This window comes from Coptis chinensis, chromosome 9 (assembly GCF_015680905.1).
Source record: "Coptis chinensis isolate HL-2020 chromosome 9, ASM1568090v1, whole genome shotgun sequence".
NCBI classification, from domain to species: Eukaryota; Viridiplantae; Streptophyta; class Magnoliopsida; order Ranunculales; family Ranunculaceae; genus Coptis; species Coptis chinensis.
The window spans coordinates 82766429-82792978 of NC_141464.1; the positions used below are offsets into that span (position 1 = coordinate 82766429).

Below are 26550 nucleotides of genomic sequence, written 5' to 3' on the forward strand. Positions count from 1 at the left end.
AAGTACATGGATGACACTTGGGTATCATAACAAACTTTTTGTGAATATAAGTCAGATCCTCATAGTTAGAGTGTAACTTCCCATTGAATACCAAGTTGGCACATTGCTTTGGCGCAACCTTTTATTAAATTTCAATCACGTTGCTTCTTTAGATCCTTCTCCTGTCAAAACAGTTTGACTGATATAAGATCTACATAATAAGTAGCTTGCCAGTTTAGCTCAAGGTATATATGCATATGATTACCTATGTTAGACCCAAATATAGCTTGACAAATGAAACTTTAAATGCTGATTTTACAGATGAACTCACTTGATTAGACATCTAATTACGGCCCAATCCATCACCTATTGTCATGCCTAGTTGTACCACTGTATCCAAAAAACTTTGTAATTCATTTATGTTGACTTGAACAGTTGAACCTTTCTGACGATTCAAAACCTTTAAAAATCAAGGCCGACCAACTGATACTGGACCATTAAATGGCCCGTCATTGGAGCACGATATTTAGACAGGCAAGCGCCAATATATCATTTTCTAATTTTCTAACAGACACCATCAATGTATCAGAAAATACTGAACCACAATGCCAGAATGGTTAAAGGGGTACCATTTATAGCTTATGTGACAGCAACTCGCTGATAACATAGCTTATGTTCTGTTGTCTCAAAGACCAAAAAAAAAACGTCCCTCTCAGGGTCTAGACACACTTACCAGATATGATTAGATGAATACCAAATCCTTTTAAATAACTAGTTTTTTGAGCGGTTACCCACGCATCATATGTACTTTTAATTAACACGAACAGCAACCAAACATACCTACAAAAACTAGAAGAGGGATACCCACGCATTCTTTGAATCCTTTTTAAGGATCCTGTGTTCCTTTTCTGAGTTCGCACGCCACAAATGAGCCTCCACTGACCTTTAAGAACAATGTGGGGCATCAGAACAATAAAGATCCTTTTACAGAATAGTTCACATCCTTCTTTAGGATTTTCAACTACTTTAGATAAGTGCTCCAAAAGACACCTTTTATAGTATAGTTCACATCCCCTTTAGGGTCAAGTAAATGAAAATAATGAAAATCTAGAGCACGTCTGACCCTCAATGGTGTGGTGTCTGAGACTTTACGAGAACACAAAGTCTATAAGTTTTAATGCATTTAGAAGCAGTCCTGTACATGAAGAAAGTTTTTTGCTGGAAGACCATATTCGTACTTGTGCTAGAAGTAGGCAAGACCGGATTGCATCAAGCCAGTGAGGACTCAAAATTGAAAATTACGTACTAAATATGATGATAGGCACCAAACAACTTTTTGTTATAACATAACCACAGATGACACACTGGAGATAAAAATCAATCATCATTACCTGCGTCAAATATCTACTACACATTACAACCAATAAATGCAAGTGGAACGTTGATAACAATACCTGAATTCAAAATATTTATTAGCTAAAAAAAATAACTAATAATCTGGTAATAACACAACCATCTTCTGACCTATCTCACAAGTACTTTGAACTCCTTAGTCGCAGATTCAATCACCTTGACAAAAACTGCATGCAAAACACACTCTACTAGAGCCTCAACCAAGATGCTGTTTGATTATTCTACCTTTCTGTAATTAAAATTTAAGAGAGAACTATACATACAAAAGCCTACCATGGTGAGGTGAGGGATTAAGCCTGACCACCAAGTGACCTCACCAAGATTACTAAATATTTGGGTTTAGAAATTTCTGACCATGGTAATTAAGATCACCTTGAAAGGGTCAGATGTTTACTTGTGTCCTAGAATTGACATTAATGCTCCTACTAAAGATTTAGGATGCCTTCTCTGCGGTAGAGTTTTGGCTTTTATCAGAATTTCCAGTACCGCGCTGTTCATTATCATGCGAGGTGGCTTTGTCATCTTCAGTCTCATCTGGCTTCGCATTAAGAAATCGACCCCCACATCCCCTAGCTCTTCTTAATGCATGCAAGTGTCGAGATTCATGCAGATAGGGCTGCAAGATAATTCAGAACTACAATTCATTAGAGGGAAAAAAAAGGGCATGTTTCAAAAGAGGTGAGAATATTGAAGTTTTTGTCTGATAGCTACATGTGTACTACTGTACTATCAGTAAAGTTTTCGTCTGAGAGCTACGTGAGTACTATCAGTAAAGCATAACAGAGACACGACAGTACTAAGAGTCTTCACATGAAATCAAACGGTTCTTCCAAATATAACACAATGAAGTTGTGCACTCCCCAGTGACTAACATAACTTCCCTCCCCAACACCCCCGACTCAATCAAAAATAGCAGGAACATTACAAATTTACAGATAGTCAGAACAACAAAAAAAATAAGAAACTTCCTGAGAGTCAACAACAAACTTTAAAGCTAACAAAACTCTTCTATTTTTGACATGGAAGAGGAATAGACAAAGCCTCATGAGTACATAGTGTATATAATCTAACCATTATGCAAAATCGCATATAACAAGATTAATGAATGAAAGAAAGACATGTACATGTTTACTTCAGACAAGTAGTTCTTCTTTCCTGCCTCACAATTTTGTCAGACGCCATTCTACTCACATTAAAAAAGCATTTTCAAATCACATAGGGTCAAAGCCACAGTTTGCAGACGTTAAATCTGTCAGTTTTTTAACAGTCAAAACCAGAACCCAGTGTCTGATTATTACATGCCTTTGTTCAGCACTTCAGCCCTCCTTCGCAACAAGTGAGGGGAATCTTCCGAATCTTTTAACCACAGACCAAACAGTAAATTTACCAAGTGACTCACAATCAGATCATTGATAAAATACTCCAAGTAAAGTTGTATATCAAAATTTTACACCATCGAATCCTAGATTATGAATATGGTGTCACTTGCTTAACCCCATAATTGCTAAACCACCAGACAACAGTTCTATTCCTCTTCCATGTTAATGTTTCAAATTCGCAGTTTCGCTTACAAACCAGTGGGAATTTATCGACTTGATTGTAAAAATCAACCTTTTAGTTTCACCTATACTGAATACAATAGCCAGCTAAAAGTGGTAGAAGTTTAATGGTCCAGTATCTTTCAGGTGTAGTAGTGTGAGGAAGACAGACTAGAGCCTAGGACATAGAATGGCATATCAAAGTTGAATTGAATTGGTATCGTTCATGAAAAATACATGTTAGCTATCAAACACTGATCTGACACACTTTGATTGACATTAAGATGCATTAGTTAACTTTCGTTTTTCTTTAACAGTAAGATATGAAAGTTAACTAAAACAAATCAATGTCTGCTATGGAAAGGTTGTGATTAGAAACCAACCATATATGTCATTTAGTTAGCCACCTATTATGGCCCGAAAAATTAAAATTAAGAGAGATAGTGGGAGTAGCATACTTTACGACACTTGAGCAACTTATTTTCCGATTCTGCTTTAGCACGAGACTGCCGGCGTCGTAAGATACCATGATATTGCTTAGCGTTGACATACACAGGTTCTTCAACAGCATCTGATGGCAACGGAACTGCGGCTTGAATCCCCATCAAGTGAGGGTGAATCTGAAAGAAAATAATTACAGATGAAAAAAATTATGGTACTTGAAGACCATTTAACCCGGTAAAGAACTAGCAAAAATGCAAATTCTGTTAAGATATAGTGATATGCTAAACACTAGTAAAGCCGCACCAGATAACTTAAACATACCATAGGCTGAGCACCATAAGGAGTAAAAATGCTTCTGTAGTAGGGGTCTGGATATGGGTAAGCTCCTGGCGCCTGTGGAGATCATTAACTTTTAAATTCAGTTAACTGAATTTATGTCAAACCTTCAAATCATGCTGTGCAGATGATACAAATAACATCTTAAGAATTAAGACCAGTTCTCCCCAGAAACTCATTTACATACAAATTCCGTTCAGTGGAGGAACGGTCAGGAAGAACAAAATATTCACAAAATCCAGAAGCTTTTAATGCAGCAGGAAAACATAGCGAGCTTGTTGTCTGAGCTGCCGAAGTTTTCAAACAGGATTGATAAACTACATTGCCCAAGGATTCACGATTTCAGCTGTGCACTAATCCCATTTTCTACTTCAATACAGGCCAACTGACAGTAACTACCACCTAACAAATAAACAAAACCCAGCCATCTCACAATGACAAACCATTCTTATTTTTGAAGCCTAGTGGTGTTGAAGACATCGTGAGACTTCACCATCAACTCATAAAATATATATCGTAATCTATACCATATATCCTCATTTCACCGAACTAATAGTAAAAGCAATTAAGCAAGTATAATTAGCGTGGGAAAAACAGCTTATCTGATCGAGACAAAAAGTGTATACCGTAATTTCAAGTTATTACTTAACTAACTGAGCCAGAAAAGTCCAACACGTAACTCAGTCCCAACTGATTACAAATGTTTTTAACGACGTGTTTTTTCAAAGCTTGCAGGAACGCCTGCCTACTAGGAATGGATAAGTGTGACACTCTACCAAGTTAATCACAGCAACAAGCTAATCACTTACAGATGTATTTAGCAACAACTAGTTCAGAATAATGAGTATTATCTCTAAAATCATCTTCTCTTCAAGACAATAATATGTAAAAAAATGCAGCTATTATGTTGTTCTCCTTAATTGCTTCCTTCCTTTATAGTTCCTGAGCTTCTATCCTCGTCATATCTTCCTTTTTTAATTTCTTACGAACAACATAGAATGCCAAGGGCAATGACAGTCTTAATTATGGTCTAAATAGAATGTAAAAACTTCCCACTTAGTCCCCCTTTCATCTTTTATCAGTAATATCCCAATCTTCTACACAATCTTCATTTTATTTCAGTAAACATAATAAAATTACTATCTTTTGGGTAGAACTGAAATTTCTGGGCACGCAACACCTATGCAGCCACATGATAGTAATCCTAATCATGGGCATAGACCACTCACTTTTAGATACATCATTTCCCCTCCAAAATCTCTGCATCATGATGTGGACCCAAGCGTTGGGGAGAACATGCCAACTAGTGGATTCACTGCTTGGACATATGAGTAAATATGGCTGTTGAAAATACACCCAGACTGAATAATAACGTCTCCTTGGCTACATTTACAACCAAACCCACTTACCTCTCAATCTTGACATCATTCATAACAGACTATTTTTCAGTGGATAATTCACAGAGCAAAAATACAACGATATCTTAAAAGAAGAAATTCACACTAGAGTAGTGACCACTTCTGCTTATCATCACTTCTATTTCCCATTCTAAGTTGATTATATTATTGAAATGACCAATATGAATGTCAATTTTTGAGTGCAATGACAAATACTAATATCTAAATATTATGGTTAAAAGCACAATATGTAAACTGAGGCATTACTGGAATATCCAAAATACAAAAAATGCACATTGAAACTACAAAAAGTTAAAGTCAAGGTACAAATTCAATGATCTACTAAAACAGTATCTAGTGGGTTTCAATTTAATTCGATTCCTTTTACCTTTATTTCCATTTAATATGAGGTTATCCAAAACTAATATACCAGAAAATAATTTCTAGATAGAAGATAATTTAACGCTTTTTCAAGGGTGAGAGTCAGTGTTAACTCTAATGCCAGTGAAGAGTTGGTATTAAATGTTATACACAAGAACTCATACTAGAGAGTAACAAAATATCCAAAGTCTTCCAAAACCTAAGGTCATACGGGCCAATGAATGACAAGAACTCGTGACATTTATGCTACATACATGTAGAAATATAATAAGTGGAAGGAAATTCAAAACAGATTTAATTGATTTATATCCTCCCATTAAGAAAACATGCTTTACTTTATTTAATTTTCAACTTTGGAAACTGTACCACAGCATGTCCCACTTCAAGATGAGAAGGCATCATGTACTCGGAAGAGACCATATTAGGATAAGCAACTCCACTGGCAGGAGACGGAGATTGACTTTGAGAATCAGATTGCTGTTGTTGTTCATCGGCTCCACTATTATCTGGGTTATCAAGTTTAGCGAAAACAAATCAGACAAGAAGTACCTTGCAAAATTTACCACAACATAGAGACAATCATCTCCATTACCAACTTGCATTCCAAGATAAGGATAACAACCCCAGCCCCTCCTAAACCATACATATTTTTGCTATAAAGAGTATAGATTGGAGGAAGAAATAACTAACATGGTGTCTACCATGCAAAACAAACACGAAAAAATAAAACACAAAGATACCTAAAAATTAACATCTTTAGAGTCCAAAATTTGCAAAAGGTTCAACAATTGTTCCAAGATAATAAAATAATGGACTTCAATCAGGTTCCTTTCTATGTAAACTTCAGAACTGCATATGTAATTATTCAACCTGTACTGTGACAACAGTTCTATGTAGTCGTAGTTCAATGTGCTCAATTTACCATTAGATTATAACTAGGAGGACTATTTTTCCATTTAATGTAGCAACATCCAAACAAACACACACCATTGAGAACTTTCCAAGTATGAAAGCACGAAAAGAAAGAACTACAAATTTCTGCAAACCAGGGGTTTAAATAATATACCAGAATTAGATGATTGTTCCTGAACAGAAGACGGCATAATGTAAAATCACCAGTGAAGGTTTCTTGCTGGAATCAGAAATGCAACGAACAGCAAAATCCAGGTCAAAGATCAGTTAGAGCAACTGTATCTGATGTCACACATCAATGTACTACTTCAGTATATCTACACATTCTCAATCATCTAAACTTCAGACCTCCAACATTCCCCTTGGCCTAAAAAACGCAAGTGATACCTGAAACACAGCATTCATCACAAAGTACTCTATTAAACAAGTAACTTCCTCTTCTCTACATGACATGCCCAAGCTAATTATCTAGTCCTTCACACTGTCTAGTATTCCACTATGAATAATCCTTTTTTCCCCACTTACCCAATTAACCTAATTCATTCAGAACTAAAAACCAATAATGTTTAACAACAAAAAAAATAAATTGCACCATAAAAAAAAACAATCTTTACCATTTTTTTTTCTCTCTCTCTCTCTCTCCAAACAAATTTTTACTCAAAATTTCCAAAGCCCAAACTTAATTCCTTATATCCCCACCAATTGTTCATCAATTAAACAAGTTTCCATTCAAATTAACAATCAAACATAACAAAAAAAGCATATAATCAAATAAAAATTGAATCTTTACAATAAAACATAATCAAAAACACAAAAGAAAAAAATTCCATACCTTATAAGTTCAATCCAATACACAGTTTATCTCCTTTCTTTTTCTCCCACCTCTTTTTCTCTCTGGCTTCTTCTTCGTTGCAACTGAGATTTCTTTCTATTGACACGTGTGTGTTTTTTATTTTTTATTTTTTATTTTTTTTATTAAGTTTTTGGAATATTCTATTAAAGTGAAATCTGAACCGTTGAAAAAAAAATTGAGGAAATCGAGGATGATTCACGAGGGAAGTTTAAAGTTCTCTGTTGTTCTTCTGTCCTATCTACAAGTTTATTTTTCTTCTGACTCAAAAATAGTTTCTTTTTTTAGCCACACATGGTTTAGAAGAATAATAATTGTGTGGGTCCTACTAAGTGATTGGTCTAGATTTAAAGTTTCATTTTTTCTGAGCGTTAGTCTGTTTTCTCTGAATTGTACAATTTAGATTCTGATGCTGTTCAAAATATCAATTTGTAGCTAATGTGTATATATCAATGTGTTTGTTTTTTTAATGGTGAAGTATCAACGTATGTCGACCATGTCTACATTGCTGATGCAGACCCTGACCTGTATTAAATTTTTATGAAAAAATTTCTAATTTTGTCTTCTTTGGCATACATCTATGTCTACACTACTTAGCCATAATGGTGAGAGATGTATTTTCTTTATATTTCTATTGAATGAGAAACTCGTAATGTATGCCAAAGAAAATAAAAAAGGAACCTTAAACTATTTTCTAAAAAAAAAAAAAAAAAAAAATGTAAGTAGACCATTTTACAAAAAACTTCACATCGATAAATATTGACATATTTGTAGTTTTGTAATGTGATATTATTAATATCTTGATAAATTCTATATTGGAAAAATGTAGTGTATTGACATTTTTTGATATTTCGTGGCACTTTGTACTGTGATATAGTGAGATGCTGAGATAGTATCATAGTAGAGAGGTCTTTGTTGAATATTTTTTTAATTGCGTGGGAGTGTGGCTAGAATTGAATTTGAAGGTAGTGATTGTCATGTGACACGTGAGTGTAGTTTGGGTGGAAGGTGACGACAAAGGATGCGATCATGTGGTAGTTTTTTTTTTTTTATTGAATCTATTTTGTTTGTCGGTGATAATGAGTTGCATAGCCATGTGGATATTTGATTAAGTAGGGTCGGTTTGCATGTTCAAATCTCTCAAATTAGTTGAAATTTTGAAGTGATATGCAAATGTTGTCCTAAGCATAGTATAAAATATAAGGATAAAGGTATTTATCGATATTCAGTTTCTCGATATGTATCGTGAATATATTATCTTTTTTAGAGATATTTGATATTGTTTCACATACAAATATCGTAGATATATTTAAAATATCGATAAATATCATAGATATTATTGATATTTATTAATATATCATGATACATTATTTATATTTATTTGAAATATAATGGTAAATATTAAATAAAATTATTACATACACAAAATATTGCCAAATATCGTAAAATAACTCCAAATATAAAAATTATCACCAAAATATCATCGATATTTGCAGTCGTATATATCTCTGAACATATCGTGATATTTATATATGTTTTTCTGAAATCTGAATATATATCAACAAATATCGTGATATATCGCAATATTTTGTACTATGGTCCTAAGCTCCAAATGGCAAGAACTATATTATGGCTACACTTGGGTAGTGTTTCAAAAGTATTTTAGGTACACTTGTAAGACTTGTAACTGATTGGGAGAGTGTTTGAGTCAGGGCGGGAAGCTACTATAGGACCGCATACACAATAATGCCTAAGCTATATATATTTTATTGTGTATCTAAAGGCGTTTGCTATATTTCGAGCATCATTAACTGTGGATAAGAGAGGAAATACTTGTTGTTGTCTTCTTGATGCACTATAATGTTAGAAAATGGATTTGCTTTGCACAAATGCATTGAAATATGAATGAGTAATTTGTCTCTCAAGTTATCCCACTTAAGATAAAATGGGTTTCTCTTGAAACAATACACAAAGTGAGAAAAACCTTTTCAAAATGATGCACTAGTTCAAAACAGTGCATTATGCCGAAAAGGTGCGACCTTTCGAAATGTCTTGACCTTTGGTTCAAACAAATAAGTCATCATCTGAAAAAGGTGTGACCTTTTGAAATAGGCATTGATTCAAAAGCGGTGTTTTATGCGAAATGGTGTGTCTTTTTCAAACACGCGTGACTTTTCAAAAGAGTTCTTACTTTTTCCCCAATAGTCATTTTGTTTGTTTGAATAGGCACCACTCACCTATAAATAGTTGATGAATTTGAAGAGAAAGACACACCGTGATCCACAAAAGTTCGATTTTTATCTTATTCATTTGTTTTAGTCAAATCAAATACTGTGTTTCAATGATTCTATAGAATTGAAGTCTAACTTTACATATAAGGAAATCCGTTCTATATTGGGAGACAGTTCTCATCAACCTTCAAGCACCGTGAAGGGAAAAATCTGTCTTAAGGACATAGTGTATCTACACTAGGCTCGGATTTAATTAAGAAGTACAAAACACTTACAAGACAAAATGTTTGTATAGTTTGGTAATTGATAAAGAGTAAGTACAATTAAGTTGTATATTCATAACATTATGTTAGTTGTAGCAGCCCCTTGAGTAGCAATCTTGGATCTGCCCCTCTCTTCCATCATGTTAGATTGATTAGTTAGGTGTGTTATGATATACTTTTGGCATGGCATTCCTTGTTAAGAGTTTCAATATAGTTAGGAACACATATTTATAGCAGACCTATCCAAATCAGAACATGCACCTTTCAGTGAGATCTAATGGTAGTAGGAAATAAGTATTACCACAATCTTTGTCGAGCTAGAAGAACAATATGAAAGCCTATATGATTGCAACCAAGACAGAGAACTAAGGATATAATGTGCCAAACAAGATCTCAATGTCTACTTGTGTTAGATACTCTGTAGGTGGTTAGTATGATAATTCCTTGATACATGTTTTCTTAGCTGCAATGGGTGGACTCAGAAGCTGTGAGAGTTCAAAAGATGAGATCATTTGATATATGGGGTGTTAGAATTTCCAATCTATGACAGTTAGAACTTTGGTTTCTATCTTCTGAAACGAGCTAGCACAGTGGAATAGAAGTTTGGGAGCATCAAACTTGAATATGGGATTCCGGCTTTTTGATGTGCTTCATTCAATCTTAAAAATTGTCATGAGGCAAGTTTTAAGTTTTAGTAAAGATATATGTTTGACAATTTGTAATTGCACTTGACTGAGGTGCATGACAATCCAACTAACTAGAAACTTGATTCATTTTGGCATGCTTTGTTTCAGCCAAGGATTTCAACATTAGTTATTGCTTTTCTTCAAACTAAGATTCTCATAGTGTTAACTTTTGCAACAAAATTGTACTGAACTTTCTGTGTACCTTCAGGTGAACGAAATTGCATCGGCTGCTGAAAGCATTGAAACAGTGAAAATGTTGAAGTGAGCTGGATGGGGAGTCATGGCCAGTCACCGATGGTATGCAAGGCAACTTTGTTCTTAGAAAAAGAGAAAATTAGAATGAGTACACTTCAAACCTTAAATGTTACTGAACTCTATGAGGATACTTAATTACGTGCAGTGGTGAGATTGAAGATACTTTTCATTGCTGATCTCTCTGTGGGTTTGGCCATGGTAATATCTTGATGTGAATCTTGAATATATATTTTATTTGCTGCAAACATTCAGAAGAGTCATTTATTTTGTATTATAAACATTTTGTGGCTGAAATAAAGGTCAGATCATGGCAGGATCTCATACAGGTCAGAACGTCTTGCAAAGTACTATCAGGTGTTACTCTTATTTGGACATTCATGCTTGTTTTCCTTTCATTTTTTAGGATCAGTTATTTGGTTCTTATTATAGTGCTTCAAATTCGTATGTTGTTTTTTCTCTAGGCGTAGTTGTTGCGATTTGAAAAGAAACTGGGTATTGAGGCACTCTATGCCGAGGCAACTTTGCGCAAGCCTGTTGGAATATATATGTGAGCAATTTGCAGGATCTATCCGAGTTTTGGGTTACACTGATTAAGACTGGAGGTATCTTTTATTTTTCATCAAGCTGAAGCAAAGTTTTGTTGTTACAGTTAAGAGCATGCATCTCAAATGTCTTGGAGTACCTCAAATAGAAAAAAAATAATAAAAAATAAATACATAAATAATCCATTCATCCAATGATCACTTACTTTGGAGGTAATTAGGTTAACAAATTCTATAATTAATTGAAGAAACCAATCGTAACTGGTTGAAGAAATGAAGAAATCGATCCCTAGTTGATGATGAGAGAGAAGCATCAATGGAGATTTAGAGTGCTTGTGATTAGGGCAGGGAATCGGTGACCATGTCTACATTGATGATAAAGACCCTGACCTTTATTAAATTTTTATGAAAAAATTTCTAACTTTGTCTTCTTTGGCATACATCCATGTCTACACTAGTATGCCAAAGAAGATAAAAAAGGAACCCTAAACTATGTTCTAAAAAAAAACACATAATATAAGTAAGTGGACCATTTTACAAAAAACTTCACATCGATAAATATTGACATATTTGTAGTTTTGTACTGTGATATATTAATATCTTGACAAATTATATATTGGAAAAATGTTGTGTATTGACATTTTTTGATATTTTGCAGCACTTTGTACTGTGCTATAGTGAGATGCTTAAATGGTATTATAGTAGAGAGGTTTTTGTTGAATATTTTTTTAATAGTGTGGGAGTGTGGCTAGAATTGAATTTGAAGGTAGTGGTTGTCATGTGACACGTGAGTGTAGTTTGGGTGGAAGGTGATGACAAAAGATGCGATCATGTGGTAGATTTTTTTTTATTATTGAATCTATTTTGTTTGTCGATGATAATATGTTACATAGCCATGTGGATATTTGATTAAGTAGGGTTGGTTTGTATGTTCAAATTTCTCAAATTAGTTGAAATTTTGAAGTGATATGCAAAGGTTGTCCTAAGCTCCAATGGCAAGAACTGTATTTTGGCTACACTTGGGTAGTGTTTCAAAAGTATTTTAGGTACACTTGTAAGACTTGTAACTGATTAGGAGATTGTTTGAGTCAGCGCGGGAAGCTACTAGGACCACAATCGCCACATACATGACAATGCCCAAACTATATATATTTTATTGAGTATCTAGAGGTGTTTGTTGTATTCTGAGCAGGAATGGAGCCAGGATTCTAAATCAGGGGGTGCGAGATTATGTGCACACCCCACCTCAAAATAAAAAGTATGTAATTTTTTTTTGTCAGAAGGTCTAAACAATAAAGATCAACAAAATTATGTATTTATTTCAATTCACAAAACTAGAGTGGCGTTGACTACTAAGAATTTAATATGGACTGATGAAATTAATTACTTACACACTTAAGCCATTAATTGATACTACTATGTCTATATATATCTGTATAATCTAGTCACAAGTCTATAACAATTCAACAAATTGTTTAATTTTTTATAATACTATAAGTATATATAACTCTACTATCATGTGGAGAAAACTATAAAAGATTACCATTGAAAGTAAAAAAAAGTTACCTTGTTTTGTTTTTTGTTTTGTTTTTTTGTTTTGTTTTGTTTGTTTTTAAATAGAAATTTGATTGATAATTAATGATAACGAGTTTTACAAATAATTATGACAAACGTGTAACAAGATGCCGCCTCAAGTCCTTTCTGAATTTGTTTTTTTTTTATCTGTTTGCTTGTGACACCTTGTTGCATGCAGTCATGTGTTGTTCCCTGCAGACAAATGTAATTAGCTCTCGTTCCATCTTACATGCTCTATTGGTCCTCAGTTCGTTGTAATTTTTAGCTGTTGAATCTGATTACTTGAGTGTCGTTTTGTTAAATGAGTATACATCTTGAAAAGTTGGTAACTATTTAAGGCAGGAGCTCTATATTATTCTTTTTGTTATTCTCTGGCAGGAATTTCGGTGTTCAACACGTCTCTTTTCAGTCTGCAATGTGGGAATGATAAGGACGAGGCTGTCTTTCAAAGGAAAAAGCAACTTATAAACTATAATAAGAAGGTTAAAGCGGGGATTAAAAAAGCAGGTTTAAGTGACAAACTGTTAACTTTATATAATGATATAAGTCTATATAACTCTACTATCATGTGTGGAGAAAACTATAAAATATTAACATTGAAAGTAAAACATTATATATCTTATTATGTTTTTTTTTTTGTTTTTTTGGATTGAGGTCTGATGCTTGTTTAAGAACTAAGAGTGAAAGAAACGAGGGAGGGCTTACGGGTTTGTTACCAACAACCTGCGTCTCAAGTATTCTCTAAATTTGTTTTTTGTTTTTTGTTTTTTTTTGGGTTGAGGTCTAACGCTTGTTTAAGAATTGAGAGTAAAAGAAAGGAGGGAGGGTTTACGAGTTTGTTACCAACAACTTGCGCCTCAAGTATTTTCTAAATTTGTTTTTTGTTTTTTGTTTTTTTTTTTGGGTTGAGGTCTAACGCTTGTTTAAGAATTGAGAGTGAAAGAAATGAGAGAGGGCTTACGGGTTTGTTACTAACAACCTGCGCCTCAAATCCTTTCTAAATTTGTTTTTTTAGGGTTCAGCATTGCTCTTTTTAGTCCGCAATGTGGGAATGATAAGGACTAAGTTGTCTTTCAAAAGAAGAAGCAACTTAGAAACTTTGACAAGAAGGTTAAAACAGGGCTTAAAAAAGCAGGTTTAAGTGACATATCTTCTGTTCACGGCTTTGTGGTGACTGATGGAAGTTGGTCCAGTCCCTGGGATGGGGGCAATGCAGCTATAATATGTGATAACAAGTTGAGGCTGGCCTGTGTTATTCTTGGTTTTGTTTGTGAGGTAGACAACAATACGACTGAAATGTTTGGAATTGTTAGAATTCCAATGTGAAGAAGCTATCAGGATGGCTTTGGTTTGCCTCCAGAAGAAACATTACGCCTTTTTATTTGCACAGATAGTGAAGTTGCGTTGCAATTCATTCGGAATGAACAAGAAGACATTCCAGTTCATATGCAGACTTGTCATGAGAAGGGCATATTTGAGTACAAGAAAATTCTTGTATGTAACTTCTCCTGTTAAGATGACGTATGGTAAGGTGAGTACCCCGCTGATCGATGGAGCACATATTCGTACTATTTTTCTAGGAAATTTCCCAAGACCACAATTATTCAAAGTAAAGATTTCCACAAATTTCCAAAGTCGATCCTTGATAAGTTGAAATGGGTCGGCAGGTGTTGACTATTGATTAGTCTCGAAATCCATATAGATAACTTTTGAGGTTGGAGTTGTTTGTTTTCTCCTATGAATATGATAGGAAAAGAGATAAACTTTTATTAGCGTTGCTTTTTATCAGATTATGAAATGAATGTAGGAAGGCACTTTAGGAGCTTCACACCTTTTAAAGGAGGTTATAATATTGTAGAGATTATACACTATACTATCAGTATCGATTATATCGGCTGATTAATCTCCGTATCGCTTGTAACTCGATAAAATTTTGCCATTTTTTAATTTTTTTCTCATTGAACCGATTTAATCACCGAATTGACCAATTAATCAGCCGAAATGACCGATTTCTCACTAAATCGATAAATTTTTTTATTGAAAATATCGGTTCCCCACCCAAAAAATACGTAAAATTAACAAATTGGAGTTTTAAACCGTATTATTTATAATGGAACCTAATAAGCACACAAAGCTAAAAGTTTACTTATTTTCTTATCTTAACGAATGTTAAATATACAAAAAATTGTATTATCTCTATAATATATATATTATCTTTTCTCTCTCTCTCTCTCCTTATTCTTTTAAATATTTAACATAATTGTTGTGTTTGACATATTTGTAATACTCTAAAATTGAGTTGATTAGATATGATCATGAAAATTTGATATTTTTTGTTGCATCTGGGATAACTATTTAGAAATATCTTGTATGATTATATTATTATATATTTTGAAAAGGTCATATATATATATACATCCGATATAACCGATTAATCACCAATTCACCAATTAATCGCATGTCGATCCTCAACCGATTAGTTTAAAAAACCGATTTTAACTGCTTAGATTATACACATCACCTCTTTTGCACGTATATAATTCGCCATGGTTTGAAGTTCCCTAAATTAGGTCCCATCAAATTGTGTCAACAAATATTGCATGCGAGTGGGGTTTTAAGGTGTGATTTGGACCTTATCTTAACGAATGTTAAATATACAAATTATTGTATTATCTCTATAATATATATTATTTTTTTTATTTTTATTTTTTTTTCTTCTTCGCTAAAAATTATCTTTTCTCTCTCTCTCTCTCCTTATTCCTTTAAATATTTAACATAATTGTTATATTTGGCATATTTGTAATACTCTAAAATTGAGTTGATTAGATATATATGATCATGAAAATTTGATATTTTTTGGTTACATCTAGGATAACTATTTAGAAATATCTTGTATGATTATATTATTATATATTTTGAAAGGGCCAGATATATACATCCAATATAACCAATTAATCGCATATAGTTTATAAAACCAATTTTAACTGCTTAGATTATACACATCACCTCTTTTGCACGTATATAATTCACCATGGTTTGAAGTTCTCTAAATTAGGTCCCATCAAATTGTGTGAACAAATATTGCAGAGCATGCGAGTGGGGTTTTAAGGTGTTATTTAGACCTTAGTTTTCTACTGTTGCAATTTGAGAATCAGTATTATTAGTTATTAGACATACCCCAATTTATAATTGGGAATTAGACAATGGGAGCCGGCGCAACACTTCAAACCTGATTTTTTTTGGTACATATACTTCCCCTTAACGCACCACCAATTTATAGCATTGTAATTTTACAATCATTGATAGTTTCCTCTCCTTGTGGAGCCACATGTGAATCTCCATGTGAATTATTAAAGTTCAAGATGATCAGATTTCTTGGTGTGCAGAAAGATGTACAGAAAATGAATTAAGTGTGTCGTGTATTCAGATTATAAGCGACGGTTATATACATTTGTGGAATAATACAACTCTTTTGCACACGCAAGCATTTCTAAGCCGGATTAAAATTTATAAAACAAAAGGCTCAAATTAATAAAATTGTGACCCCTCGAATATGATACAACGATCACAGAGTATTGTGCAATTGTGGCAAAGGCTACTGATGACTTGAAAGAATGATACAAGCGTCTCCACCTGCGATCGCTGGAGGAAGCAGGAAGCTACTGCAGATCTTTAAATGATCATTCAGAAATCAGGACAACAAATAGAGCAAACAAAAGGTGCAATCACACCCTATGAAAATGTTCCCTGTGCCGATGCTGCCATGTGCTAAGTACTTATAATTATAATACATTTGGCATCATTCTTATCTTCCATTGTAGGCCTTATAAGCCTTTACGGACGATCCTTCATCACATTTAAGAATCATAATCTATGTCAGTAATATTCTGGGAACTTGAACTCTTAACCAACTGTTCTTGTTCATTGTAAAGATCACGGTTATCACATGGAGTTCCATGCAATGACATTCTCCACTCGTGACGTTTGAGATTCCACCAGACATCTCACTACCAATACATATGCCAGCACTGGTGTATAGAGAAATCAAAGTAAATTTAGTTAAATATATAATCGGGTTAATTCTCTTGAAGGGATTGAGATAAAAATCAGTATGTAATTAGTTTGAGACCTCACCATAGACTGGACGACAAGGTTTCGAATGAGAATATTTGTAGAAGGCTGGCCATAAGCAATTCCGTACTGATCCCACACACTCTATAGAACCCATCCTTATTGTTCCACCAATATCTCACTAGAAGCGCTTATTTACTTGTATCTATCCATGTACGTAATGATCAGCTCTTCAATCAGATAATAAGAGAGGTTAATTATGTGATGAAAAAAAAAGATCGCCCTTCATTTATTCATACTTATTAATTATTAAAGCCTACAAAACACACGACGACATGTTCACTGGCCTTTACACAAAGCTCATAATTAAAACCACCAAGGGTGACTATTATTGACATGCAAGACTTGGCTGGAAAGGGGATTTAAATCCCCAGACTAGAATCACTAGATATCTAGGCCCATTCTTGACGAATTTCGCAGTACTGTGGCTCGACACCGCACATCTGGGGAAGTTGTTGTGCTTTCCTCATCATCTCTTGGATTATTTACTGACTTACAGGAGTTTAATACTTGTGACTCTTGGTGTGGTGCAATGGCCACAAATGTTACAGGGACTTACAGGACAGCCATGCATGTCCATTACCAAAGAAATCAGCATGGGACAAGACAATGTTGTTTCCACTCGCTTTTGATATGCTAAATCAAGAGAGAATATTGTAAAATGTGAATGGAAACACTGTTTTATTTGACATGAACACATAAAAGGCAGACCTCATCAATAATTTAGATTCCGAACCTCACGACTCTGTCATCCCCTACTCCCTTCCAGCATGGATTCCTTGCTTAAAAATGACCTGTGATGTTGCAATTTACAACAGATATTTCCATTAGTAATTTCATTTCAATATTGAGTGAGTACAAAATTTTACGCACAAAATCTCTGCTGCAGCAGGGAACTTGTATACACTAAAGAATGTGCATTCTGTCTTAGAATGCATAAATTAAGAAAGGCTCATAAGTGCTCTGGCATATGCCATTGGCAAGTACATTAGTTTCTTTGCCTTCCCTACATATGCCCGTTTTGTGAAGTTGTTGTACTCATTTGCTTCAATGACATCTAAGATCTGCCGATATAGCAACAATGATGCCCATACCGGCCATCTACTAGCTGCATTTAGGTTTGAAACACCCTTCTCTGCCTCATTGAAGAACATTCTCGCTCGCTTTATCTGACCTTTCATGAATATTTTCCATTTCTCAGTTACTTGGCCACTAAAGATATCTTCCTCTGATAGGCCAGCGCGTTGTAGTTCATCTAAAGGGAGATATATTCTTCCTCTCCTAGCACTGTTGTTCATATAACAAGAATGTCCATTATTAGTGAATGGTATAATGAATTTAAGTAACAGAACTTGCCAACATCAATCAAATCCCACTATTGTTACTACAATCTCCAAAATATATAATTTACACAACAAACTACACAAGAAACCAACACGTTCTTTTGAATATTTAAAATTTGTAGTACTTGAATGAAGAGAAACATACTCTTCTCCGACATCTCTGAGTATATTTGTGAGCTGATTCGCAATTCCAAGGGCTAGTGCAGCGTTGTAAACACTCGCTGCTGAGGCTTTGGAATTAGGAGCAATACCCATTACCGGAACGCTCATTAGTCCCACGGTCCCAGCTACATAGTAGCAGTATAGATAGAGCTCATCGAAGTTCTTGTATCTTGCTTTCTTCAAGTCCAATCTCATCCCATCAATCATATCCTTGAAGGGCTATTAATGCAAATGAAATGAAGTTAGTTTCAAATCCCAAATAGATATGCATCCAAATAGCATAGATTTCAGGTATGAAGATACCTGAATATCAATGGGGTATTTTGAGACAGTATGCGATAAAGCAGCATCATACAAGTCATAAGGGCGGCCTTCAAAGAGGTCAACCAACCGTTGCTCCCATCGATCAAGAGCCATGGGTGTAATGTGTGAAGCATTAGGTCCATCAACAAGCTCATCTGTTCTTCTGCACCATACTGGAAGGTACTAATACGTTTTAGAACTATGACATGTAATAAGCATTGAACATATGAAGTTTAAGACACAGGGTGTATAAGCATTTTCGAGTTTATAAGAACATGTCAACATAACATATATACCAAACCAATCAACACTGCAATTGAGAAACTTCTCCTTGGGAACACAGAGTATGCAAAGCTCTTGGTATGACTGATATAAGAGCTGAGCTCACAATCATGATCAGGGGGTAGTCTTGGAGCATACTGGCAGTTTACACATTGCTAAAAATTCTTCTTGCGGTAAAGTTTGACACATTGGAATTTTCATTCAATTTGGTTACCAAGACACGAATTCTGCAAGTTGACATACTATCATACTCCTAACGCCGTAAGTACAACTAAGGTAGAGAACAAGGCCTTGCTTTAAAACAAAATTGAATAGATCAACAACAGTTCTTAAAGTGGCACAAGAAGGTATTTAAGATCATCGAGCACTAAGAATGCATGTACCGTTTGACATTGGTTTATAGAAGTATACCGTATATGGCCCAGATAGCTCTTTGTCGCTCTGGAGTCATAAGCAATGTTCCTGGAAAATCGTAAAGTAGAGATTAAGTTTCACATTTTGGGCCATATAAACGTGTCATTTAAATCATGAGTTCTGCTATTGCAGCCTTCTTGTCAATGATTTCATGTAATGTAAGAAATTTTTTGAAGTAAAAATTCTCCATACACTAACACAATACAATTTGAGAACTTATTCAGATATAATATTTTGTCCCAATCCAGCAATCCCCATCTTACAATAACACTGACCCATGGCCAAGATATTCATTATAACGAGCTACATTCTAAAGCAGTTGAATAAAGACTGAGCACAACTCAGGTATCAACTTTGGACTCTTGATTGGATCCTAACATTCCACCACACCCTAAACCAATGCTCCTCAACGGCACTAGTGAGCCCTTTCACAGTCGCCCCTACATTACTCGAACCTCGGGACACGTATGTAGTAAACACTCAAACTACTTATGCCTGAAGCACCTAAGCTAGGCAGACTATACAAACCATAATCTAAGAACTATATCTTCTTGCCTGAGGGTGCTATAATTTGTAAGTTTGCTAGTGTTACTGCCACATACCTGAGTTCATAATCAGCCAACGCCATAGTTTATTTATCTTCTTGGTAATTGGACTCCTCACAGTCACTATCAAAGCCTCCATATATGACTCCCATGAGGCCATGATGGCAATGAAGATAGTCCATTTATTCTCTTTTGACTAGAAATGAAATTGGTAATAAAAAATTCCTAGTGTTAAATAAAGTAATAATGGCACTAATGGCTACCTGTCAAACCTGAATAACTTAATAACTTAACAGAAAAACATTAAAGAAAGTAAAACAGAGGAAGCAGAGGGAAGAACAATTGACTACCTAAGTAAAATGTCTTTGCATATTCAGCACAGACCTCACCACATCTATCATAAGCTTCATTCAAAAGATTTGGATTTGTCATAGCATCAGCAGCATCTTCAGTTCTATGATCCAAAGATCTTCTCTTCAATAACTTCTCTTCTCCAACCAAAGCAGCTTGCTTAAGAACTACTTCATATACTTTCTCTTCAGAAGTTCTCACTACTTCACTTCGTAAAACTGAATACCCAGGTGACAAATTCACAAATGAACAACCCCTTCTCTTATTTCTTAAATTTAATCCCACCCCTTCAAATCTCAGTGTAGGGGAGCGATACCCTCATAGGGCATCGCACTCGCGTGGAGCATAAGCGAACTGAAGATAGCGAACTCCAAGACAGACCTGAGAACAGCGCCTCTAGCAGGCACTCATAGATTAATCCAAGGCGACCTCCAAGACCGACCTTCGAGTAGCTCGAGTAGGTGGTGCGAACGAAGACATCTCAGTACGAACACTTCATCGAATATAGAACGCTTCGGATAGAAACACATCCCACCTGGGGTAATGATTGCCAATATCTTAGTGGTAATCTCAACACCGGGAAATAGGGACTACCGCATCTACCCCCAATCATAACAGATCCAACCCAACACTCATCCGCGATCTCCACCCTACATTTGTACAAAAGAATACACGTGTCGGGAAGGATCTCTCTCTCAAACTCTATAAATACCACCTCCATGGAACTACGCCGGACCGATTCTTCTCCCCCAGAAAAAGGAAAACGAGAGAAGATACGTAGTGGCAGGTTTCACAAATACAACGACCTCGGTCACATCAAAAATCCTAACCCTTCCCGTTCATCCTAGTAGTAATTAGGAGAAAACCAAAACGCTCCTTTACATTGGCGCCGTCTGTGGTTTCGATTACTGGAGAACCACTTGAGATCATCTCTAATTCTCCAGCCCACGAAGCATGGTTAGCATAGAAGCACAAGTTCAGAACCTTGCTCACCAGTTGGGAGTCACGAATGAGAGCATTTCCTTGCTCAGGGAGGAAAATGCTACCTTACGCGCTCAGGTGGATAGTTATCAGCAACAACAAGTCGGAAACGGAGCTGAACACAGCATCAATGACGTTAATCGCCAGCCTTTAACGAAGTTGTCCCAAAAGAATTGGCCGGACCTCTGCAAAAGAAAGACTCGTCACGATTTGTACACAAGATGCTTAAGACGATCGCAAGATCTCCGGCTCACCGCAGAGGTCCTCGGAAATCCTCCCACACGACTTTATCCAAACCACGCTTTCCCATGTAATGACGGCAAAGACTCCCTCGGTCGATGTGGCCCGCTATATTCAAAGTCCGCACTTTACGGTTCACCCGAAGTTCGATTATCTCCACTGCGCAGATTATTTCCAACCGACCAAGGATGGCGCTCTCGATTGGTTCTTCTCACTGGAGTCTGATTCTATCAACACCTTCGAAAGCAACTTTATCGATTTGTTCGCCAAACAAAGACGCACAATAACAGCGGAAGAAGGCAGATCTTGATTCTCTGTTTCAATTATCTTTCAAGGAGGGCGAAACTATTCGTGAATTCCTAGGACGGTTCAAGACCGAACTGCTGGGCATGGAAAGTGGCTTGAAAGAATCTTTCGCCACACTGGCTTTTTCTAATGCTTGCCGAGTGCGCAACAGCGACCTTGCTAGGTCGTTGATGAAGGAACGCCCAGAGACATTGTCCGAGCTTTACGCTCGCGTCGACAAGTACATTAAGTTGCAGGAAACCTTAAAACTCCGTGGTTTAGCAGAGAGCCACGAGGTCGCCGAAGTCTCAGATCGTTCCCCACGGCGCAGAAGCGCCAGTCGCTTCGCACCACCAGAAATCGCCCCGATCGATAACATAACAGAGAGTTTATCGTCCTCACTCGCTCCCCGACCACATACCGATAAGATCAAGCGCTACCATTTTTCCGGCAACCATCGGGCAACCCGCAGATCGACTGGGCAAGCCTTTTGTGCATTTCATAAAGCAAAGTGCCATGAAACCGATGCATGCCGGGGCTCAAGCATTATCTCCAAGACCGGTGGAAGCCGGTTATATCAAACATTACACTAGTATTCCCGATGGCGACTGCGTCCATAAAGTTGATAGCTTCGTCGGTAATGCGTAGTCGATCTCCACCTCACCGTTACCGCCAGAGGATACAGTGCTCGTCCTCACAAGAGGACGCCTTCGCGATCGATCTCGCCACGAGAGAAGGCAAAGACTCGTCCGATCGCGGACAATGCTCGCGACTATTCATGTGATTACTTTTCCGACGATTCCGCGACCTCTTCCCCGAGAAAAAGACGTCGGGTTGGCTCTTCAGAAGTCTATCATTTTACTTCACAGCAGCTCACGCCTGGTTCAGTCGCGCAAGCAGCGATATCACTTTCACAGGAGGCCGACTTAAGCAAAGTTTGCCTTCCTCATAATGACGATTGGTCGCTCATGTCAAAATCACCGACCGGACCCGAACCAAGCGCCATTCCGATCGACCCCGGCGCCTCTTGTGACATCCTATTTTACCACACTATGCAAGAGATGAACCTCCCCAAGTCGGGCTCTCGTGAACCTAATCGCCCCTTTACGGGTTCAATGGCTCCGAGTCGACCCCATTGGTGACATTATCTTACCAAGATCGGTGGGATCTCGCTAAGATAAAATTACCGTAATACTCGGTTCTCGCTTCTCGACAAAGAAGTCGCCATACAATGCCATCCTAGGGCGACGCGATTCATCGATGCAAGCCGCACCATCTACCATCTTTTTACATCAAGTTCTCCGCTTCCCGGACCTCGAGGCATGATGGAACTTCGAAGCAATCAACTTGAAGCGTACCATTGCAACCAGGTCCAATCAACAGATGCACCTGCTCGTGGAATTGCTTCCCACCATACAGGAGCCCTCCAGTTACACAATGGCACGGGACTTAGTCGCAGAAATCCAACCCGAATCGCCAAGCGTAACGGGGGCTCCTCCAGCGAAGTTCTTCCATCGCCGATACCCGCACTCGCTTCCCCGAGTCCTCGAGACGCCAAAGCAGACTTCCAAAGATTCGAACCAACGCCGCTGACTTTGTCGGCATTACCTTTGTCAGTTAAAGTTTCAGAGATCGTCTCAGCTCATTTCAAGCCGCCACAATTGTCAGCCGCAGCCGTTCCATCCATCAATGTGCTTTGCAGCCGTGGCCCCCCTCCCCGTCGTGGATACCCCCGGCAGTTGCCGAAGATCGCCCACATTCAAATACCCGGTCAAGTCGCCCCACCAGTGCTCGATCTCCTCCGATAGCGAAGTCGCTAGGCAATGTTTCGCCATCACCGTGAAAAACCTCCAAATGCGTAAAAAGAAAGAGTGAATCTTGGTACACCGAAGACGACCCCAAGTTTGTGTATGTAGGGGCTAACCTCGACCCCACACTCAGATCACAACTTGTAAATTTCTTATCTATGAATAAAGATGTTTTTGCTTGGTCGATATCGATGTGCCCGGAATCGATCCTAACTTCGCCATGCCACAAATTAAATGTGAACCCCAATGCCAGACCAGTTCGACAACGACCTCGTCGACTATCCCTGCGTTTTCAAAAAGCCATCAACGACGAGGTCGAAAAACTCAAGCAAGTCGGTTTCATCAGAAAGGTTGACTACCCCGAGTGGATTGCCAATATTGTTGCCGTCCCCAAAAAGAATGGCACAGTTCGCTTATGTGTCGATTTCACAAATGTCAATCAGGCCACGCCTAAAGATAGCTTTCCCTTGCCTCGCATTGACCAACTGGTCGACCAAACCTGTGGTCACGAACTCCTCTCCTTTATGGATGCGTACAGTGGGTACAACCAAATCCCACTCGCCGAAGAAGATCAAGAGAAGACTTCGTTCATTACGGAACAAGGGATATATTGTTACAACGTCCTCCCGTTCGGTCTGAAGAACGCTGGAGCCACGTACCAACGCTTAGTCACGGACATGTTCAAAGACATGTTAGGCGACACCATGGAGGTCTACATTGACGACATGGTGGTCAAAAGCAAAAAAGCTGGCGATCACCTCACCCACTTAGAACAAGCGTTCTCCAGACTACGCCGTACGGGCATGAAGTTGAACCCCGAAAAATGCCTCTTTGGGGCGTCCTCCGGCAAGTTTTTAGGGTATCAGGTGTCGCAGCCATGGATGGGATCGGCCAATCCTCGACTGGATCCGAAAGCATTCTTGACATGCCCGATCCACGACAAAGAAACAGATACGGTTGTCGAAATGGTCGCGGGCGCTTAACCGTTCATATCAAGGGCCTCGGATAAGTGTAGACCGCTCCTACAAATCAAAAAAAAGGCGAGCCGCTCTCATGGAGCGATCAATGTCATCATGCATTCGCTACTCTCAAAGAGTATCTCACCACGCCCGCCTTAGCCAAGCCGCATATGGATGGAGAGACACCGGGCTTTATCCGCCAGATCCGATTTCGCCATCAGCCGGTTCTTTTAAAGAGGAAAACAATTCGAGAAGCCGATCTACTTCACGAGTAAGACACTCACGCCAAATTTAAAAGAACTACTCCTTTCCCGAACGAGCCGCACTCGCTTTGTCAGATTCCGCGACGAAAATTCGACCGTACTTCCAAGCACATCCAATCAAAGTTCTCACCGACCTTCCATTGAAGAAAGTCCTTCATAAAGAAAACAAGACTACTCGAATGGCGGTTTGGGTCGAAGAACTCGAGAACACCACATCGAAGTTCGTTTCCGCGACTTCGAAAGGTCGTCGTTCTTGATTTCCTCGCAGATTTCCCACCGAAGACCCCAATTGGGAGCAAGAAACCGAGCTCCCAAACACGCAAAACGCGAAATCAAATCACCCCGGTCTCTTTTGTGGATGGTTCGAAAATAACCTCGGTGGAAGCGGCATCGAGTCGCCTTAGTTTCCCCGACGGAAATATGATTGAAAAGTCGGTTCAGATTGACTTTGCCACTTCCAACAATGAAGCCGGAGTACGGCACTAATTAGGGGACTAAGGATGGCGCTGCGCAGCTCGGTGTCGAAGAGCTCCAAGTCTTTAGTGACTCGCAGAATCGGTCGCTCGCCAGTTGCAAAAGAGTACACTACCCACGGCGGTAACCTTTCAAAGTATCTTCGTGTCGCTCATCGCTTATTGCCTTCTTTTAAGCGGTACACATACATCATTTCTTTTGCGAGGAGAATCGCCACGCAGATAGTTTAGCTTATTTGGCTACCTGCACTCGAAAGTTGCTCCCCGACAAGTTCTCATTGAGGGTAGTCGATCGACCGCATACCAAGTCGACCATACCTTGATGATAAGCGACCTATTTCCTCTCTCCCCGCCACGGTTGAGCCAAACATGGATGCAACCCATCATCGATTATATCCAAAGACGGCAACGCCCCCCCGAGGAACGCATCAAGGCCCGCAGTCTCTTTATCAAGCTCGTTATTGTTTAGTCCAAAACAAGCTTATTCAGAAATACCGGTGGTCCGCGACTTACGATGCATTACCCCGCATCGTGGTCAATTGATTTTTGCGTAAATTCACGGGCGAATGTGGAAATCACGCCGGGCGTCCGCCATTAGCCCACAAGGCCATCTCTCAAGGATATTTCGCCCCGGATGCGATCGATGCTAAAGCATACGCCCTCAAATGTCTCAAATGCCAAACGCTCGCCACAATATCATCCAACCCGCCATTAACCGACAAGATAGCGAGCCCGCGGGCCATTTCACATGTGGGGCATGGACATCATGGGACCATTCATTCCACGTAAGAGTAATCGGGCTCCGCTTTGTCCTAGCTGCCACCGACTACTTCACCAAGTGGGTCGAGGCCATTCCCTCAAGACACGCCAAAGAGTCCCATGTCCGCAACTTCATCCGACTCATATTATCACCAGATTTGTTTACCACATACACCGGTATGGACAATGGGCCCTCAATTCAAAGGCCGAATAATCAAAAGAGTTCCTAGCCAAGTGGAAGATCATTCATGCGTTCTCTACTCCGCAAAGACGCCGAGTAATGGTCAAGCGTAGCCGAACAAAGCTATCTTGGAAAATTTGAAGAAAAAGATTGAGAAGAATAAGAGCCAATGGCCAAATCATTGAAAACATTCTATGGGCTCACCGCACAACAAAATTCCCAAGATCGGGCGAAGTCGCCATTCTCCTTATGTTATGGCACGTAGCCG

At 37.9% G+C, this 26550-nt stretch overlaps 2 protein-coding genes and 1 long non-coding RNA gene across 8 annotated transcripts; 1 reads left to right on the plus strand and 2 right to left on the minus strand.

Annotated features, from left to right (window-relative positions):
• Positions 1-1420: 1420 nt before the first annotated feature.
• LOC147478783 (nuclear transcription factor Y subunit A-7-like) lies at positions 1421-7362 on the minus strand. The gene is made up of 6 exons (XM_086581835.1): positions 7233-7362; positions 6555-6787; positions 5855-5994; positions 3696-3767; positions 3389-3550; positions 1421-2008 (listed from the first exon to the last, which is right to left on the minus strand). Exons 2-6 carry the CDS (start codon positions 6589-6591, stop codon positions 1826-1828), a joined length of 594 nt encoding a protein of 197 aa, XP_086437961.1. The 5' UTR covers positions 6592-6787; positions 7233-7362; the 3' UTR covers positions 1421-1825.
• A 2566-nt stretch (positions 7363-9928) lies between these two features.
• LOC147478784 (uncharacterized) lies at positions 9929-14882 on the plus strand. The gene is made up of 6 exons (XR_015207882.1): positions 9929-10421; positions 10639-10727; positions 10831-10883; positions 10985-11039; positions 11147-11287; positions 13181-14882. It is a non-coding gene; the product is annotated as an uncharacterized LOC147478784 (long non-coding RNA).
• A 1407-nt stretch (positions 14883-16289) lies between these two features.
• LOC147478785 (phytoene synthase, chloroplastic-like) lies at positions 16290-20279 on the minus strand. 6 transcript variants are annotated; one of them, XM_086584046.1, is made up of 8 exons: positions 20040-20279; positions 19435-19485; positions 18742-18914; positions 18422-18657; positions 17921-18220; positions 17670-17727; positions 16937-17103; positions 16290-16830 (listed from the first exon to the last, which is right to left on the minus strand). In XM_086584046.1, the coding sequence occupies exons 1-6, from the start codon at positions 20140-20142 to the stop codon at positions 17682-17684; spliced, it is 909 nt and encodes a 302-aa protein (XP_086440172.1). In that variant the 5' UTR covers positions 20143-20279; the 3' UTR covers positions 16290-16830; positions 16937-17103; positions 17670-17681. The 6 variants fall into 6 exon arrangements, with proteins under 6 accessions (XP_086440172.1, XP_086440171.1, XP_086440175.1 ...); XM_086584045.1 differs by having other exon boundaries at positions 17645-17727; XM_086584049.1 differs by having other exon boundaries at positions 18028-18220; positions 20040-20277.
• Between the last annotated feature and the right edge of the window lie 6271 nt (positions 20280-26550).